At 39.9% G+C, this 20,834-nt stretch overlaps 1 protein-coding gene across 1 annotated transcript in view; it reads right to left on the bottom strand.

Moving 5' to 3' along the window:
- The window catches only part of MYH15 (myosin heavy chain 15), a 111,099-nt gene that overhangs the window by 45,780 nt on the left and 44,485 nt on the right, over positions 1 to 20,834 (bottom strand). The window contains exons 18-23 of the mRNA XM_061628112.1: positions 18,344 to 18,411; positions 16,572 to 16,659; positions 16,305 to 16,422; positions 12,576 to 12,699; positions 9,328 to 9,464; positions 8,182 to 8,437 (exon numbers count right to left, since the gene is read on the bottom strand). Coding sequence (XP_061484096.1) covers positions 8,182 to 8,437; positions 9,328 to 9,464; positions 12,576 to 12,699; positions 16,305 to 16,422; positions 16,572 to 16,659; positions 18,344 to 18,411 — 791 coding nt within the window. The remainder of the gene's footprint in view (positions 1 to 8,181; positions 8,438 to 9,327; positions 9,465 to 12,575; positions 12,700 to 16,304; positions 16,423 to 16,571; positions 16,660 to 18,343; positions 18,412 to 20,834) is intronic.

Raw genomic sequence — 20,834 nt, 5'->3', positions numbered from 1 at the left:
AGCTTTTAAGTATAATTCTCTGCTCCATTTAATACCAAATATATTGCTAAAATATCAATACTATGCATACATTCTAAGTAACTATCTAGACAAAATATTAATCAACCTTTTCCGAATGCTAAATATGCACACAAACACTCTGTTTTAGATCTTACAATTTTATAAATACATGTAATCTATTCCTTGACCTCAAATTCATAGTTTCTTCTTCACATACTCAGTTACCAAACTTCATCTATCAATTTCTTCTCTGGCCCATTCTTTCATATACATAATAGCTGTTAGTTTGACAATGTTAAATTGATCCCATAATTTCCTTAAAAGATCCATTTTATGTTGTTTTTGGATGTTTTTCCAGGCTCTTGCATACATTATCCTAGTGAGCGTTGCAATATAAAAACCTTGGGTTTGATGCCTTGGTTGTATATGATATTTTATATAACTTGGTAGAAAAAACAAAGCATCGCACAGGAGAGATAAAGAGATCTTTGTATTTTTATTATTTTGTAACGCCCAGTGTATGTACTGCAATTAAAGTCTCCAGGATAATCCCCCACTTGTACTGTGTAGAGATCTTCAGAGAACAGCTCCTTCTAACCTGGTTGTTGAAATCTGAAAGTGCCTTCAGCATGCAGCAATTGGTGGAAATAGGCACACTTATACTGTTTGGGCTGATGGAAACAAAATGGCTAGGTTGTACTCAGATGAGGAGCAAATGGAAGTAGGGGTGTTGTGTTAGAGGCCATCCCCTGAAACTTCACTACTCATGTAACATACTATGCACCAAAAATGTGCTAATGAGCTTCCATACCACCAGTGACTGCTGTTGTATAATACAATTATTGTCATGGATTTTCTGTGATAAGGGAAAATTTCAGATTACATCTAAAAAAAAGGTATGGGCTGACATTTTGATGGCAAGAATGTCATGTGGATGTTGCAAAAAAATTGCATCCATGTGATTTTGCAATAAACCCCCATCTGGAAAATGACTATCTAAATGACTATCTAAATGAAGATAATAGTGTACCAGAAGGGATTTATGAAGATGAACAAGACAGCAATTATAAACCACTTTATGTGTTTAAAGTGTTGTGTATACTGATAATAAACAGTCAGTCATATTGGAACATACTGTAAGCTCTCAAAAATTAAAATGTGCATTCTTTGTCATCTTTTCAAATAATTATCTTGCTAGTTCAGCGGCATACTTGCAAATGGTATGTAAAATGCCACATCTCCAAGTTTAACATCTCCTTGCTTCAGTGATTTACCATGGTAACCAACTGAACCGACTAGAATATAGATGAAAAATGTTAGTATTTATATCCAAGCCTTTTAAGTTTTGCATTTCATTTATTTACATGTAAAGTAATGTAAACCAATGCAGAGCAAAACTAAGGCTGCAGTCCTTAGTTGAATGAATTATAGAGACCAATTTTTATATTCTTTCATGGTACTTATTTAAAGAGCAGAGTTCTGGAAAGTCTACATTTAACACAAAATATATACGCAGTCATCTCACAACAGAATATAAATGTTCCTAATGTTTGTCTTTTACTGTGAGAAAGAAACTCTGTAAATATTTAATTATGAAATTCAGTACTATAAAATAACAAAAACTTATTTCTTCCAGATTCTGTAGATTAAAAGATTTACAGAGCCCCCTTTGCACATGGCCACATTCTTTAAGGGCCTTTCCATATGAATGCTTTGAATATAATAAATACAGAGGTATTATTGGCTTCTTTGCAGCAGAATCAGAGCTTCCGTTTCAAGATAGCACTTCCGTTGCTGGAAAATCCCATTCTCTCAACATTCCTATTTCAATATTTAGTGAAAAACTGTTATTCTTTCCCAGGTAATACATCCATTTTTGTTGAGCTTGTGATGTGATGGTTGTCTGTCTGTCACAAGCACCTACGGAGCAGTCAGTATTACATCACCATTAATGAGTGACATAATTCCCCACTATTCTGTGGCTTTTTGATTATCTTTTTAAAAAATGCCTGAATTTGCAGCATAGCTCCAGTATGGGACTGTGTTTCTAACTACTTTTTTAAAAAATGGTCCTGCAATGCTCCCCCCCCCATTTTGTTAAGCTTTGTTTTATGCTTTTTTATTTGGAGTGACATGAAAAAGCTTAGTCAATTTAAATTGCACCTAGGTTGAGGGCTGGTTCATGATCACATGAATGCAATCATTTGATTTTTTCCCACTTGATTAGATTCCTCAAAACTGATGCCTCCTGAATATGTAAACCAACTCTATTGAAAAAGATTACATTAGAGAGGAGAGATGAAAGTTCTCCCTGTGGTTGTAGAGCTGTGATGCTTCATTCACACATCAAAGACGTCACTTGATGTTACTGTAATTCAGTGACGCATTTGTAGGTGGAAACCAACTCAGAGCCTTTTCAGTTTTACTTCACCACTTTTGACAGCAAAAATGAAACAGATAAAGCTTATTTATAGATGCTAGAAGGGTCCTTCATGGAAAGATTTTTGGAAAAAAGTGCTCTCTTTCTCCAGCCCTGGCACCAGAGGTGCTAGGAGTAAGTGGTCCTTGGGTCCAGAAAATTGGTGTTCTTCCTATTCTTCTTCACTGGATCATCACCTTGTAGTGGTGAGTAGGCTTGCGTGTTCCAATGAACCCTGTGAGCAATGCCGTCGGAATCAGCAGGGTCACCCATGGAGGTAAGGTCAAGGGACAGGAACCAGACAAAAATGATCCAAGAAAGTCCTCAACAGCAGAACAAGTGGAGGATAACAATGTGTATGTTACAACGGCTGTGAAGGCAGATGAAGGCTGCAGCAGATAAAAGACTTCCAATCATCGTGGTATCCATGCTATTGGATCAAAGCCTTTTTCTGTCAAGATTGTGTGTTGATTGTCGTGTGCCAATCTCCCCACATAAAACAAATTCACGCACAGGCATCTTCCAACCAAACCAAACCAAAAGTCCCATGGTGATCGGCGAATGGTGATGGGGGCAGGACTGTGAAATCCAGAAGTCCCTAGTTATGGACCAGCACATGAGCGGTGGATACAGACTTAGTCGTCCTGGCTCAAGGACTGAGGCAGTTGAGTAGTTTGGCAGCTATATCCACGACTGAGCAGTCCTATTCAGGATCCACTCTGCTCACCCCATATGGGGAGGGGGCTAGAAAAGGTGCCCTAAGCATAGTCTGCCTCATCTCTTTCCCTGACTGGATTACTGCATCCAGTGGGGTCACCACTTAGCAGTTGCAAAAAACAACTGAATTTTGGAACGTGGAATATATGGAGATTGCTGGACAATACAGATAGTGAACGTAGTGAATGCAGGACTGCTATAATCGCAAGGGAGTTGAGACGTTTTAATATTGACATAGCAGCACTCCAAGAAACTCGAGGAGCAGGAGAAGGACAACTGAAGGAAGAAAAAAGAGGTTATACCTTCTTCTGGAAAGGACTGACTGAACAACAACAACGAATACATGGAGTAGGCTTTGCTATTAAAAATAATCTTGTGAAGCTCTTGTCAGAAGTTCCTATTGGCATTAATGAACAACTCTCAACTCTCGGGTTAAAACTTGCCAAAAACCAGCAGGCAACTATTGTAAGTGCTTATGCACCAACATTAGATGCTGATGAAGACATCAAGGAAAATTTTTATAACCAGCGGACACCATCTTATCAGGGATACCTAAGGAGGATAAAATTATCCTCTTAGGTGATTTCAATGCAAGAGTTGTGCGTGATTTCGATTTATGGCCAGAAAGCATTGGGAAAGGAGTTGGCAATAGCAACCTGAATGGCATTCTACTTCTGACTAAATGTGCAGAGCATAATCTTGTTATTACAAACACACTCTTTCATCAGAATTTTTTTTTTAAAACATCATGGAAGCACCCTCAGTCAAAACACTGGCATCTCCTGGATTACGTAATTGTCCATGCTAGAGATCGTCATGATGTACTCCTCACTAGGACCATGATGAATGCGGATGACTGCTGGACAGATCACTGATTAATTTGATCCACTATGGCCGTTAATATTGTTCCTCAACATAGGCTCCAAGGAAGAAAACCAAGGCGTAAAATGAACATCCATGTCCTTCAAGATACTTTTAAGCGAGCCTGCTTTCAAACAACTCTCATGAAACATCTACCTACAGAACTCCCTGGGAACACTGGATTAAACTGAAGACATCCATTATTGCAGCATGTGAACAAACTATTGGATACCAAACTAAGAAACATCAGGATTGGTTTGATGAGAATGATAGTGAGATTGAACATATCGACAAGAAAAGGAAAGCCTTCCCGATATGGAAGAAAGACATTAACTGTGCTGCTAAAAAAAATATATCCCAGTGCAAAGGCTGAGGTCCAAAGAAGAACTAGAGAACTTAAGAACACCTGGTGGATAAAGAAAGCTCAAGAAATCCAGCACTTTGCAGATGCTCATGATGCATGGGCCTTTTTTTAATGCCACAAAGGCTATCTATGGACCAACAAATTACGGTACGAATCCCTTACGTTCAATGGATGGTAGCAAACTTCTTAAGGATAGAGAGTCTATTGCACTGAGCTGGAAAGAGCATTACCAGGCCCTCCTTAATCGTGACTCTATTGTGGCTGATGAGGTCTTCTCACAAATTCCACAACAACAAACTAAAGACGAGGTTGCAGTATTCCCTAATTTGGATGAAGTCAGTAAAGCCATCAATCAAATGAAGAACAACAAAGCAAGTGGACCTGATGGGATTCCTGCTGAAGTCTTTAAAGAAGGTGGGCCTGAACTTACACAACAACTTCATAAGCTCATCAAAAAAATCTGGATGAGGGAGGAGATCCTGGAAGACTTTAAGGATGCCATAATTATCACCCTTTTGAAGAAGGGTGATAGAACAGATTGGGGGAACTATTGAGGTATCTCTCTTCTTGCTACCGCAGGTAAAATCCTTGCAAGGATCCTCGCAAATTGCCTCCTGCTGATCTCAGAGGATATCCTCCCCGAATCTCAAAATGGTTTCCACCCTTCCAGGGGGACAGTGCACATGATATTCACTGCATGACAGCTTCAAGAAAAGTGCCAGGAGCAGAATCGACCTTTATATATGGTGTTTGTTGATTTGACTAAGGCCTTTGACACTGTGAATCGAACCGCTCTCTGGACCATCCTTCTGAAAACTAGATGCCCTGATAAATTTGTGAATATTTTGCGACTCCTTCATGACAACAGGGCAACAACAATTTTGGACAACAATGGCTTTCAGAGTGATCAATTCAGAGTCGGATCAGGCGAAAAACAGGGATGCGTCATTGCTTCTACCTTATTTGCTATGTTCATTGCTATGATTCTACACCTTATTGAGGGAAACTTCCTACTGGTATGGAAATCATATACGGAACAGATGGAAAGCTTTTTATCTCAGTAGGCTGAAAGCAAAAAGTAAAGTAATGTCAACCTCTGTCGTAGAACTTCAATATGCCGATGATAATGTAGTCTCTGCACATTCAGAGAAAGATCTTCAAACTATCCTAAACATCTTTGCAGAAGCATATGGAAAGCTTGGGCTCTCACTTAATATTAAAAAAACCAAAGTGCTTCATCAACAGGTGTGAACTAGTCCCTCTGTAGCACCATCAATCCAGATTAATGGTGTGACGTTGGAGAACATTGATCACTTCCCCTATCTCGGCAGCCATCTCTCTGTAAAAGCTGACATCGATGCTGAAATTCAACATCGTCTGAGCTCGGCAAGTGCCGCATTCTCCCAAATGAAGCGTAAAGTGTACAAGGATCGGGATATTCGCAGGGAGACCAAAATGCTTATTTACAAAGCCATTGTACTACCGAGCTTACTGTATGCCTGTGAAACATGGACCATTTATAAACACCACTCCCAACTTCTTGAAAGATTCTACCAACGCTGCTTCCAGAAAATTACTTAGGAAGACAGATGGACTGATGTTAGCTTTGGAAGAAGCAAAGACTACCAGTGTTGAAACAATGATCCTTCAACATCAACTTCGCTGGACCGACCATGTTGTTTGAATGCCTAATCATCGTCTTCCAAAGCAGCTACTTTACTCCCAACTTAAGGATGGAAAACGGAACATCGGTGGATAGCAAAAGAGGTTTAAAGATGTTCTTAAAGCGAATCTAAAATAATGTAACATGAGCATTGAGAACTGGGAAGTCTTGGCCCATGAACGTCCCAAATGGAGGTCGGCTATTATCAAAGGTGCTATGGACTTTGAAAAAGCACGAATACAGGGCAAACGGGACAAATGAGCTAAGCAGCAGGCATGTCAAACAAATCCTCATTGCGACCATCTTCCACCTGGAAACCTATGTCCTCACTGTGGGAGGCTGTGTGGATCCAGAATTGGCCTCCACAGTCACTTATGGACCCACTGTTAAAGATCTTATCTTGGAAGACAATCTTACTCGGCCGTGAGTGATCACCAATGAATGAATGCCTGTTCATTTAGATCTTAAATGGAGACCCTTTTCTGAGTGCCATCATTTGCAGAAGTGTGTTATGATTGCAGGAAGGAGTGGGCCTTTTCTGTGTAACAACTTGACTTTCAAATAGACTCTCTAGGGCAGGGGTGGCCACTCTGTGGCTCTCCAGATGCTGCTGAACTACAGCTCCCATCAGTCTCAGCCAACACAGCTCATGGTCAGGGATGATGGGAGCAGAGCTTGGAAAAGTTACTTTTTTGAACTACAACTCCCACCAGCCCATTCCAATGGCCATGCTGGCTGGGGCTGATGGGAGTTGTAGTTTTAAAAAGTAACTTTTCCAAGCTCTGGATGGGAGCTGTAGTCCAGCAGCATCTGGAGAGCCACAGAGTGGCCACCCCCTGCTCTAGGGAGTCTCACCTAGCATCAGCATTATAATCTTAAGAGTTGAGAGTTTCTTGTTTGCCCAGGCATTTTAAAGGGGCAAACATTTGCCTTCAGTCTGCTGGTTTTTAGCTTCTGTCTTTTAGTTTTGTATCTTTTTTATGATGGATTGTGTTTTGCTTTTATTGTATTTTATTATTGTACACCACTCTGGTATCTGTTTGGATGAAGGGTGGGCTCAGAAATGTTAATAAATAAGAAAACAAATATTAGGGTTGCCAGGTTCAGGGCCTGAGACTGATCCTGTATCTTTAGGAGAAGAGAAAGTCAGCCAAGTGCAGGTGTTCTTGCAACCCTGTAATGGGAAAAACCACCGGGTGGAATTCTCCCTTACCCCTGCACAACTTTTAAAGATACAGAAAACCTCTTGGAGGCCAGGCCTGGCAACCAAGAGGTCTTCTGTGTCTTTAAAAGTTGTGCAGGGGGAAGAGAGAATTCCACCTTGTGGTTTTTCCCATTATAGTGTTGTAAGAACACCTGCACTTGGCTGACTCTTCTCCTAAAGATACAGAATCAGTCTCAAGCCCTGAGCATGGCAACCCTAGACAACGCAATATGGAACTGCTATCAGTATAAGGTGGTGATGTTCTGCCAGCTTGTTATAACCTTCTGGTCTGACAACTACTCCTCAGTGCATGAAGTTGTGGATTTTGAGGAAAACTCAATGGTTAAGAGCAAATTGCCCTCTAAGCCAGACTTTGAAGTCCCTACTGCCCTGGAAGCTCTGGCACAGGAGGAGTGTATTCTGTCAGCACCATTCTCAAGAGATTGATTCTCAAGCACCAATCTCAAGAGATTGCATTGCCTTTGCAACATCCCATCTGCACTATCCATTTAAAGCAGTATCATACTACTTTAAATTCATGGCTTCCTCCAAAGAATCCTAACAGCTGCAGTTTGTTAAAGGTGCTGAGAGTTGTTAGGAGACCCCATTCCACTCACAGAGTTACAATTCCTTGAGTGGTTTAACACTTAGTCCCTCTTCCCAGGGAATCCTGAAAATTGTAGCTCTCTGAGGTCTCCAAACAACTTCAGCATCCTTAACAAATTACAGTTCCCAGGATTCTTTGAAGGAAGCCATGACTGTTTAAAGTGGTATGATATTACTTTAAATGGATAGTGCAGATGGAGCCTGTGATGCATCCAGCCTCAACAAAATAGTCTGTACGGTACCACTGGACTTTGTATTGTTTAAAGGAAAGTATTTCACTGTGAGCCTCATTCGCTGTGCTCAAGAGTGGATCCACAGCGCCAACAAAAAAAATTTGACCCACTCACTGCCTGCAGCTGAAGAAGTAGGTCATTCTTCTCCTGCACCAAAGAAACTTGCTTTTCTTCAAGCTCCTTCCTCCTGGCTTCTGATTTTTCCAAAGCTTCCTTTAATTTCAGGAACTCTTCCTTCATATTGGCCATTTCTTTTTCAGTTTCTGCAGATTTCAGCAAAGGCTTGATCTTAAAAAAAAGCTTCATCCAAGGCCAGTTTTTCACAACCATAAAAGCTCGAATATTCCACTGGATCACAAGCAGGGCGTCCCTGGTTTAAGAAGAATAAAAAAAAACCTCTCCTGAGTACAGAAATGCTTACATGTAAGACCTTTGAAATCAGGACATATTTTATTCTTAGTTCTTTGGCTTTCCCACGTTACAATACCATTTTCCTTTCGTTCAACAAGTATATACTTGTGACTAATTGTTTCCTCTTACTAAATCCTACAATCTTTGTACATATTTTCTTTGTTCTCATTTGTAGTTTGTATATCTCTTGCCAGCTGCGTCTATATCTTTTCTACATTTTTCACTTAAAGTTGTTGAATGCATGGTTACTTATTTCTTCCATTGGATCCACAGCAGCTTCAGACATAGTAATGATAACTGTCGCTGGTTAGCAAGCTATTTGTGTTTTAATCATATTATATTGTGAGTTGCCTTGCACGTCCTTTGAGCTTAGAAAGCCAGGAGATATATGGAACAGGATGGGCAAGCATCTGATGCTTTCTGTTCATCTCTGTCTGCGCTTTTGCAAAATCTTTTTCATTTCTTCTTGTGAGAAAAGGCACAAGCTGTCCCCACACTTGCACATCTCCCTCCTGAGGGTCATGCCAAAAGATCCACAGTTTCTGCAAAACAGGCATATGAAGAAACAGGAAGCATAATACATTTACTTTTCCCTTCACATCACCATGATGTATTCATGTCCAAAGTCATTGTCAGAGTTTTTCCTCAAAGTACCGGTTATGCTGCAGGGGCATAGTCCCTTCCCAGCACTCAAGTCTGTAGTATATCATTCATCACTTGGAAAATGCAGTTACTTCCCCAGTTTTGAGGAAGAACTTTAAAAGGCATTTATAGCAAGCATTACCAATTTGTGTCCAAATAAGTATCTATCTATGGCATGTATGGTACAAATGGTGCACATTGTAATACCTTCGCTCTACAATCTTCTGGAACTCAATGCGCATCAATCTGCCTCGGGCTCTTGCTTGAATTAGTGTTAAAATCTTGGCTAATCTCTCATCCCTCATTTCTTCCAGATGTCCCAGGAGACCAGCCTTAAAGAAGACCTGAAATACATACCATCAGTTTAGGACTTACTGCAGAACAAATTCTACAAAATCTTGATGTGTAATATGGCCCAATTCAAATATAGATGTTCAACACAACAATACCAACCAGGTCAGATTAGTAATGATGCCACTTCTACTGGCAGGGTTCTGAATAGCATAAAAATCTTTTACCCAGTGAAGGTAAATAAGTGTGACTTAGGCCACATCAGCATCATACATTTAAAACACTATTATATCACTTTAACAGTCAGTCATGGCTTTCCCCAAAGAATCCTGGGAACTATAGGTAGTTAAGGGTGTTGTGAAGAAACATCTATTCCCTGCACAGAGCTACAATTTCCAGAGTGGTTTAACAATCAATCCCTCTTTCTAGGGAACTCTGGGAAATGTAGCTCTGTGAGGGGAATTTATATCTCCTAACAACTCTCAGCACCCATAACAAACTAAAGTTCCCAGGAATCTTGCGAGGAAGCCATGACCAAAGTGGAATAACAGTGCTTTAAATGTATGGTCATCATGACAGATGCTATTGGAGGTTGCTGATTCATAGGGTCGCCATAAGTTGTAACTGACTTGAAGGCACATAACAGCAACAACAAATATATGGTGCAGATGTGGCCTTAGTTCTGGGTAGACATGTTTAAGACATTGCTACAGCCCTATACATGTTTCTATGGGTCCTTCAAGACTACCTGTTTATTGGCATTCATCCTGATTTGTTTTTGGGGAAATTAGACAACATTGACTATTTAATGAGCATTCATTCTGATTTGTTTGCAGATAGGTTAGATGATGTCTCATCAAAGCAAGTGTTATTCCACACTTTCCAGTGAATTTCCCCATCGCTTTCCTTATTGCAAAAAGTCCAGTGTTGGGGAGAAGTGTGTTTGCAGCACAAGATCTCCCAGTCAACTATTACTGTGCAACCTGAATTTGCAGGTATGTGGTTGAATCGTATCTGACAATAGTGACACTCTAGAAGTATCCTACATCTATTCTACATTACAACAACAATCCACCTTGCTAAAATCAAATGATGATGATGATGATAATAATAATAATAATAATAATAATAATAATAATAAGAAGAAGAAGAAGAAGAAGAAGAAGAAGAAAATGAATGAATGAATGAATGAATGAATGAATGAATGAATGAATGAATGAATGAATGAATGAATGGAGACATACCAAAACATTTTAAACCTAGGGATATGCCTATCTTCGGTTATTTTTAATTATTATTCATATGAATGGCTCTCAGTTTTATTCTCTTACATTAACTATCAATTCCTTTGAAAATCTAGCTGTTAGTAATAATGGAGGCCATTTGAAGCATTACAGGTACAATCAGACCTGTGAATTATATATCTGCAGGTGGTAGACTACTGGTCATATTTCTGATCTACTTCCTTCTCTCTTTATAATTTGATCTAACATCCAGCATTATGGTTTCCTTTTATTCTGGCAATTTAATTTAAAGTGCTATAAAACATTTTTTCTTCACATGGAATTTCTGAACAATGCTAGCGTTCATAATATAAGAAGAGACCTGCTGGGTCAGACCAAAGACCTATCTTGTCTTATCCTATTTTTCACCGTGGTCACCTGTACAGTGTCTAGCATGGAACCAGGGCACACTTAGCCCATTAAAACCAGTAGTATTTCTGGCTAGTGTTTGTACAAATGGGCTTCTTTTGCAATTAGACTTTCATGCATGAGCTCAGCTCCTCTACAAATTAACTACAATAAGCCAAATAAGATGCATATAAGTTTGCATAGTATCAGTGCTATGCTGGAACAAAGAGAAGTAGTTGTGCCTCACATCAGACATCCTTCTTGTTCAGGCATAGCCCTCTAGCAAACAATTGGGTTGTTAATGTTTCTGCTTTTGGGAAACTCATCTAAATTTGCATAAATGTTACAACAGTTACCCTATTGTAATTATCAGCATGGTTTAAAAGACAGGCAATTACAAGTAAGAACATTGTGATTATTGACAGGCAGCAAGGATTTTTAGGTCAAGAGAAGGAACTTAAGTCAAGCCCTTTTTAGATAATGGCAGATAAATACCTTCTGATTTGCAAGCACAGACACAACAAATCCATTTGGACCCATATTGCATAAGCAATTGTGGAGCTGTGCCCTAGGCAAATTAGGGTCGCTTAACATTTTTAATGTGTTATGGTAAACCACTTGTATAATTAAAACCACAAGACAGGGTTATTTATGAGAAGCTAAAAACCATAATGAAGGGAGCTTTTTAAAGGCCAGTTTCTATTCTGGTGGCTGCAATGTACAGCTGGTTAAAAAGTGAAAGAGTGCCTCTGAGATTTTATATGTACAGTATATATCTGCAGCCCAATTAATCAGAGATATCTCTCTAGTTGATCAAAATGTTTATATATTGCATGTAATTCTGATAACTGCATATAACCAGCATCTTAAGAAAGCATTCTCATCTATGAGAAAGAAGAGGGAATGTCTTCAGATGATGCCATATACAGCACTTGCATGCATCATCTAAAAACAAAGTATGCTTATTTTCTTTAGAATAATTAACGTAAGTACAAAATAATATCCCTGCTGGATGAGATGTGAGTCCTGTCTAGACCAGCATTCTGTTCTCACAGGGACTAACCAGATACTAGTGGGACGCCCACATGCAGGATATGAGTGCAATAGCATCTTTTGTCTTATGCGCATTTATGCATGTTAATGCTGCCGGCCTATTGCACACTTACCAATGAATAAGTCCCACTGAGTTCGATGGGCTTATTTCTGAGTAAACCTGTATAGGATTGATAAACTAAATTCTTATGACTAAACAATGAACAGCACAATCCTATACAAGACTGCTCAGACGTAAGTCCCACTGAGTTCAATATTATGTGTGTATAGGATGGTATCCTCTCTTTCACTGGGTGGCATCCCTACTTTCCCCCCACTCTTTCTAAGAAGGATCAGAAAGAATAGCTTACATGGTGCTTCTGGTGATCTCCCATCCAGGCACTGATCATATCCTCACCTGTTTAACTTCAACAGTGCTACAGCATCTAATGCTTTCAGATGATTAACTGAGCTCAAGAAAAGATTGAAAAACTGCTTTACCTTTGTGTGTCCAAACTTGTACTGGTTATGATCAATATCTAAAGAGCCGAGTAATTTTTCAGCGGCTTTTCTGCTGTCTACAAACTTGTCCTCTGGAATTGCAGAAGGATTCAGAATGCGGTACCTGGTAAGAATATATAAAAAATGTGTAAATGAATGAAACTCTGGATCAGGTTGTAATGCCTCTCTTTATACTGGAATATAGGAGGTATACTAGTGAGCCAGACTATCTGCCCAGTATATGCTGTCCGACATAGGCTCTCTGGGTTTGGGGCTGAAGTCTTTTATATTACTTGCTATCTGATCTTTTAAACTGGAGGTGCCAAGGACTGAACTTGTGACCTTCTGTGTGAAAAGTTTATGCTCTGCCTCTGACCTATGGCCCTTCCCCAGTGAATGCACCAGGTCAGGAATAATTAGGGAAATCAGAACACTTATTTACTTTTGTCTCATCTAAAAAATCCCAACAGATTAGCTTCTAGATAGACATTTGGGGTAATGAGAGTGAAAGTAGAGACAGCTTTGAGCTGTCAATGCCTCAACCCAATAGGATAAGCCAATTGTCCAACATTTGGCCTGTAACTTAAAAGTTATACAAATAATTTTTTTAAAAGGTCTGTGTTATTAACAAAACATATTCCTCCTTTCTATATGTAAATTAAGGGGCTTGTCTCTCCCAAGATGTAGATATTATTTTATTTATTTATTTATTATCATTATTTTTACCCCGCCCTGTTTCCAAAACTGGAACTCACGGCGGCTTCCAGATAAAAGCACACATATAATTAAAAACATACAAAAGTCTAGATTAAAATCAAATTAAACAATTTACAGTATTAAAACCATTCATACATATAATTAAAATAATTCAAACTCAGTTTAAAATAATACAGATATTATTGTTGTTGTTGTTGCTGCTGCTGCTGTTGTTGTTGTTAAGTGATAACTTCCTCCTTTCCAACAGTAATGGCCCAAATGTTGACCTCCAAACCTTTGTTCCTGAAGATTAGAGTTGACACTAAGCAGAGAGGTAACAGGACACAATCCTGTCCAAAAATTCTACTCCCCACCCCATTACCAGGAGTGCAGTAGCTGAAATATGTTCTGTACATGTCCAGAAGCACTAATTTTAATTACAGTACTTCACAAGATACAGGGTTAAGGTAAGCATGCTAACAGACCCTGGGGCTGAATTCTGCCCAAAATTAAGTGCAGATAGGTAACCAATCTTCTACCATAGCACAGCAGAATGTCTAGGTTACCAGCTGAGATATTTGGAACAAAGCTGTCACAGGATATATACTGATACACACAGTGCTGTATCTTATACTACAGTCAGCATGGATTTTTCGCTTTCCGCAATGTTAAATTGAAAATACCATGCCATTCTGACCCTTCCAATAAACTCATTTCAAAACAAAACCTTACAAAATGTATAGTCCTGAACTCAGAAACTCTTGCTTAACAACCCTCTAAATTTTCATGGCAATAAACAAAACAGAAAGAATCGAGAGTTCAAATCTAAAAAGAGGGGGGGAAAGCCCAGATGCCTTTTGGACTTTTTTCTCTCAGAGTTCTCATAATCTGTTGAAATTCATTAAAAATTAGCCATGTTCACAGAGTATCTGTAATCCTATTACTGACCTTGCCCCATAGCCTGACCTTCTTCTTCTGCAGTTTAAAAGTTTAAAAAATGCCTGGCTGATTTTTAATTAATTTATGAAATTTTGGCTTGAACTCAATGATGTTGGGCATGCTCAGTAAGAACCAACTGTCAGTGTTCTAAAAGCCAGACTCACAGCTGCTGGGCTTGCCTAATAAGGGGGCCACACCCACACCAGACTTTGATTTCACTTGAGACGGTCCTGGCTTCCCCCAGAGAATCATGGGAAGTGTAGTTTGTGAAGGATATTGAGAGGAGATTCCTATTCCTCTGACAGAGCTCCAGTGGCCTCAGTGGTATAACAGTCAGCCACTCTCATCTCCTAGCAACTTTTAGCACCCTTCACTAACTACACTTCCCAGGATTCTTTGGGAGATGCCATGACTGTCTAAAGTGAAATAATAGTCGGGTGTGGATGTGGCCAAGGACAGCTTTGATTTAAATTTGGGTGGGAGGCTACATGTGCCTGCTGTAGAATAAAAAGGTGAGGGAACCCCTGAAAAAGAATGATACTGTTCACAATGTTTTCCTTTTGGAAAGGAAAGGGGCTTCCCCTCTGCCCAGTGCTCATATACCCAATCTCCTCTCCTCCCCTCCCCTTTCTGCCCTCCTCCTCGCCCCTCTCCTCCCCCAGGTCAGTTTCACCTATCCTAAGAATGATTGCACAGGAGTAAATTCCACTGAACTCAAAAAGCATGCAAATGATCAAACCTGCCCTCCCCTCCTCCTCCCTCCTATCCCCTCCCTCTTGCCCCTTCCCTCTCCCTTCCTTCACTCTTCCCTTCCCCATCCCCTTCCAATTTCCTCCTCTCCATCCTCCCTCTTCCCCATCCTTCTCCCCCATGGACAGTTTTACCTATCCTAGGACTACAACCTGGGAGACCAAATTCTTCCAAGCAACACAGGAAGTGGACTGGACTGTGAAAGACCAACCCAAATTGTCTTTGCATTTTTACAAATTTGTAGGGCAGTACAGTATCTCAGAGAGTAGTTCAGGTCTCCTGCTCCCCTGTTGCATTCACTATAGCTGCCCAATTTCCCTGCTTTTTAAATTTTGATAGAAATATCTGTGGGCTATATGTACATTCTCAAACCGCAAGGTTTTTTACCTATTAGTAAATACTATTATGCATATCCTTTATGTTTTTCAGAAGAAAAATTAAACTAGATCTTTAAGTTGTTTGATGAAAAATAGATATAGGTAAAATCTGCATATCAGATTTTGTATTTGATTTCAAGTTCCAGATCAATTTTTTTAGTGGTTGGGATACAGTTTAGTCTTGGAGGAACCAATGGGAACCTTGGGCATAACATATATACACCTCATTCATTGTGCAATCATATGCATGTTTGTTTAGAAGTAAATTGATTGAGTTCAAGGAGCTTGTTCCTAAGTCAGCACCCACAGCATTACAGCCTTGGTTTCTTTTAAAACTCAAAATATCCCCTCCCCCACTCTTAAAAATATAATATTTCCAGGATGCAAACTTGTATAGTACTTTTATTATTTGCAGCTATTCTTCCAGGTAAGAGAGAAAATGGTTATGTGGATATTGGGTAAGCTTTACAACTCAACATTGTTTCAATATTCTATCACTCTCATTTGAATTCTGGGCCAAAATTTGCCAAATTTCTAATATGTGCAAAACTTTGATTCAACTTAGGGTGCAGACAGAACAACAATAAAAGCATCCTTCAAACCATGGGATTCATCCAAAGGCGATTTGAGATAAATAAAGAAGGAAGGTTGTTTATCTGGTTGAGAAAAAAAGATTCCAAGGAAGTAACAACTTGGCTAGGGCTATGAGCACACTAGCTGCCTACAGCAAAATGTTTCCATTGGTCACACCTGGAGGGGCAATTGCTTGATCTATTGACCAGTTGCAAAATCTGTTTAAAGATGATTTTTTTAAAAATGCTCTCAGCTGATCCCACCAGGTTTTAGAGTAAAAAAGGTCGGATTTGATTAGCATCATGTGCCCCCATTTTCGGAAAAGAGAGGTGGGCATACATTGGACCCGGCAGAACAGTGTGTTTCTACCCTAGAACATTGATTTTCACACTACCTTTGTTTAAAGTCAGCATAGATAACTCTGTTTGGAAAACCCTTGCGGCAAATACGAATTCCTTCCAAAACACCATTACAGCGAAGCTGGTGAAGGACAAGGAAAGGATCCATCGCACCTGGACAGAAAAACCAATTTGAAGGGGGTGGAGAAGTAAACATAAGAAATTTATTTCAGGATGACTTCATCATATTCCAGTTGTTGTGAGATCTAGGAAAGGAGCATCATCAAAAGGCAGATCAAAAAATTATGAAGGAATTTTTTTACCTGGAGTTTTTGTTTCATTGGGAATAATGCAGCGCACAAAATGAGGAGATGTGGATCTTAGATTAGTCATCAGTTTGTTTAAGTTTTCCTATAGACCGGAAAGGGAGATTAAAACACAGAAAACCACAGGACTGCTGTGCATACCAAACTACATAGTCATTAACATTACAGAACATCAAATTTCTGATGAGGAAACCACCCAACTTCATGGATAAAGAAGTGATTCAGTAGATGGATACATAGACTGGGACTACTGCAGCTCCTTTGCTGTCCACAACATTCTAGTGCTCAGTTACTTTTTAATATACTTACTTCACAATCATTGGGCCAGTATGGATGTAACACGAAACCATAGTTTAAACTATGTCAATGTGCTTGATCATGTGCTTGCTCCTCCCTTCTTCTCCTTTGGCATGGCCATGATAAGGAGACTGGAAGCATCCACTTCCTGGTTTAAAGTAAGCACTATTTGGAGTTACATTTCAACAGGGCCAAACTGTGGCTAGTTTAAGCTATGGTTTATTTAACTGACCCAAGATCAAACCGTAGTTTCTGATTCTGATCTTTGTTTCAATAAACCATAGCTTAATTCCTGCTTCAGATGTAACAAACTGTAGTTAGCTTCCAATCTTCTTCTGCATATCACAATTCTGAACAAGAGAAAAGAGAATCTACATTGTATCTTTGCTTTCATGTTCAAAAGGGGGCCGCCAGACCCTCTCTTCCATAGCTAAACAGTAATGGAGGAAAACAGCAACAACAACAAAAGGTTCTGCTGAGCAGCAGTGGCCTAATGATCACCAGATTAAGGATCCAGGATGGATCAGTCATCACTGATAATGTGGAATAAAACCTTTGAAGCAGAATATTTCAGGCTCCACACTGGTCCATTTGGCCTGAAGGTAAAATATTTGCTTGCTTCCCTTTGCTTGTCCTGGCTCCCTGTTCATGTGAATGTGTCATTGACTTGTTTGATTGCCATTTGCCACAAGCAAGAACTATATTTTTTGCCTACCACTGCTAACCTTCTCGATGCAATTTGGACAGGGCTATACAAAACTGCAAGTTCTACTTATGGCTAGCTAGTCAAATGTCCTGTTTAACATGATCAGGGAACTTCCACTGCAACAGAAAGAAATAGCCACTTCATCAGGACAGTTATATGTATTGGCCCTTTGTCTCTGTGACTTTTTCTTTTTTGCTCCCTCTGATGGTCCTCAAGTTCCATGCACCATACTTCCAAATAAGCAACTGATGTGGTCATATCTGACCATGTCAACCACCTGCTGGGTCTTGGATACAGCTTTCAGAGGGCTAGCCTCATTTGACTTGTTGCAAAGGCAAGAGTTGCCACAACGTATCTGTTATGGCACTATAAAGATTAACAGGTTTATTGTGACGTAAACTAAAGCAGACTCTAATCCCTGAAAAATTATGCCATGATAAACTTGTTAGTCGTAAAGGTGCCACAATACTCTGTGATGTTTTGAGGTCCTGGATGTGATGGTGGTTGTATTTAATTCCATCACTGATTAATTAGGGCAACTGACTATTGTTTACATATCTTTTTTCAAGTGCTGAATTTTTTCAGGTTTTTTTAAAATAAAATATAACTTTTTAAAAGTGATGACTCAGAAAGCTAGAAATTCAGGTCTTGTAAGAAGATCCAGTTTCTATCCATTAAGGTACTTTGTTATGCATATACCAGTTCCTTAGACTGAAATGACAATGACAAATGACATGTTACACTTAAAAAAGAAATGAAAAATTACTTTATGCATTGAAGACACTGTTTGGAATGAAGCACCTTTCTTGCGTTTCTTCTCTCCACTATGATCAGCTGGTAGATTAAAAAAACGCACAAATAGAGCAATTAAGTTAAATACTGATTATGGCACTAACATAAGGGACAAACAACCAATACAATTTGCAGGCTCATTTTTGGAAAGCCACATCCAGTGATGGGCTGGCTTTTCTTGGGCCCATTGATGTTTTCAGCTGCTACAAGCTATGGTATAGGTGTGTTGTAGTTTCACATCCTCCTTAACCCATTCCACTCCTGCCAGTGCTAAACCATGGGCAAGGAGCAAAGATCAGTTGATTAATGTTTGTTTTTTACTCATGGTTTGGTACTGGCATGTCAGTTGATTAATGTTGATGACTGTTGGTGCCTTCATGAAAACTCTGGTTCCAGTTGGTGTTGTGGTGCTGAAGTATGGGCAATGTAGAGGTATTAAGACTCTATTGCCTAACACAATGTGATGATTTACTGGTGCAAAGAATTGAGGCCATGTCAAATTTTAAGAAGCTCCTATATTATGAAGTATGAAACATGTCTGTAATTTGTCACACGTCTACTCTGATGATCACATATGCATATATTTTGTGTGGATGTATAAAATCCAGGAAAGTCACAATTGGTGGCAGCCTCTAAGCAAGTGTACACTGCCAGAACTTAATTCTGCAGATTTTCAGCATGCCCCAAACTCAGACCCCTTCTGCTACTCCTCACTGCCATGGCTTGCCCACTTAGCCTTTTGCTTAGAGAATGATGGTGAGGACCAGGTGTTACATGCTCACTTGCTCACCTATCCTCTCTAACAGGAACATAGGAAGCCAGACCATTGGTCTATCTACCTCAGTACTGTCTACCCTGACTAGCAGGAGCTCTCTGGAGTTTCATACCAGGAACATTACCAACCCTACCTGGAGATGCCAGGGGTTGAACCAGGAAGCTTCTACCTCCGGAGGAGATGCTCTGCCACTGAGATACAGATCTTCCTTCTCTGGGTAGCAGTGGGAATTGGGCGCAGGGGTGGGCAAGCAAGCAAGTGGCAATGGCAGTGAGGAGCAGCAATGGGAGCTCTACACAGTTATGAACACTTCCAGAGTGTTGAGGCTTTGACATCTGTCCAGTAGCAGGATCAGGTAGTAGCTGAAGTAAAATACCTCTTCCCGAGACCCTAGTGAGCTGCAAGTACAATAATGAGCTCGATGGAATAGTCTGACCTGGAATATGGCCATCTAATGTGTTTATGTTCTGGTAGCAAGCTTAGCTATGAGGTTCTAGCATCACACTTGGATTTAGCAATTGGTTTTATAAACTGGATGATGCAATGTGCACATTAGTCCCCAACCTGTTTGTGTTTTTATATAAAAGCAGTGCTTTAGCCACACTTTAAATCCCACTGGAGTATAATGATTTTATCAAGTTTGCTGCCACACTTGAGATATGCCAGAGAGTCCAGAACAATGTGATTATATCAGTTAATTATACCTTCAGAATTGCATTCAGTTCTGAAGCACTGCAAAGAATCTGAGAGAACACCTGCTATCTGCCACCTCATAACATTTTAGAGTTGGAAGGGATCTTGGGGGTCATCTAGTCCAGCCCCCTGAACAATATAGGACCAACAATATAGGATGCAACTATAGAATCCCTGACACACGTCCATGCAGCCTCTGCTTCACACAGCACATATTTAAACTATGGGAATCACTCCCACAAAAGGCAATGATGGCCACCAACTTGGATGGCTTTAAAAGATTCAACAAATTCAGGGAGGATAAGGCTATCAATGGCTACTAACTCTGTCTCCTCGGTTGGATGGCTCTGGTCTGTCTCCACGGTTGGAGACAGTATATTTCCGAATACTGGTTTCTGGAAACTACATGAGGGGAGTATGCTCTTGTGCTTAGGTCCTGCTTGCGGGTTTCCAGTAGGCAAGCTACTGTGAGAACAGGATGCTTGAATAGATGGGCCATTGGCCTTGTGTTTTCAGGCTTAAAGCTCCAGCGATAGAGACCCCATCAGCTCCTGAGACAAGTCACTTCCAATATAGAACAGCTCGCAGCATTATGCAGTTTCTCCCAATGTTTTTCCCTGATAGTAAGAGTTCATGTAAAAAGGGCCTGAGTTGTACCATGTTTCATGCTGTTCTGAAATGATACTGCTAAGACAGCCATGCCCTTTTGCTGACATAGTGTGAAGGCCATAGAACAAGTCTAAGGAATAACATTCCATGGCACATAAAAACCCCTGTAGGCAAGTTTGCAATTCCTAGTTTCCTGCAATTCTGTGCAAGCAGCAGGTTGTGTTCTTTTGGCTTAGCTTTCTCTCTAATTTGCATTATGGAGCCTGCACTCTGGTTGCGTCTTCCAGAAACCCTTTTATGATTCATAATAACATCTACTTAAATGAGTTTCTTAATAAATATTCTGTAAATGGTTGTGGCTGTAGGATATAACAACTAAATCTCTGTA

This window comes from Rhineura floridana, chromosome 5 (assembly GCF_030035675.1).
Source record: "Rhineura floridana isolate rRhiFlo1 chromosome 5, rRhiFlo1.hap2, whole genome shotgun sequence".
Classification (NCBI taxonomy): domain Eukaryota; kingdom Metazoa; phylum Chordata; class Lepidosauria; order Squamata; family Rhineuridae; genus Rhineura; species Rhineura floridana.
The sequence above is the reverse complement of the archived record's forward strand: the minus strand, read 5'-3'. Positions and strand labels throughout refer to the sequence as shown.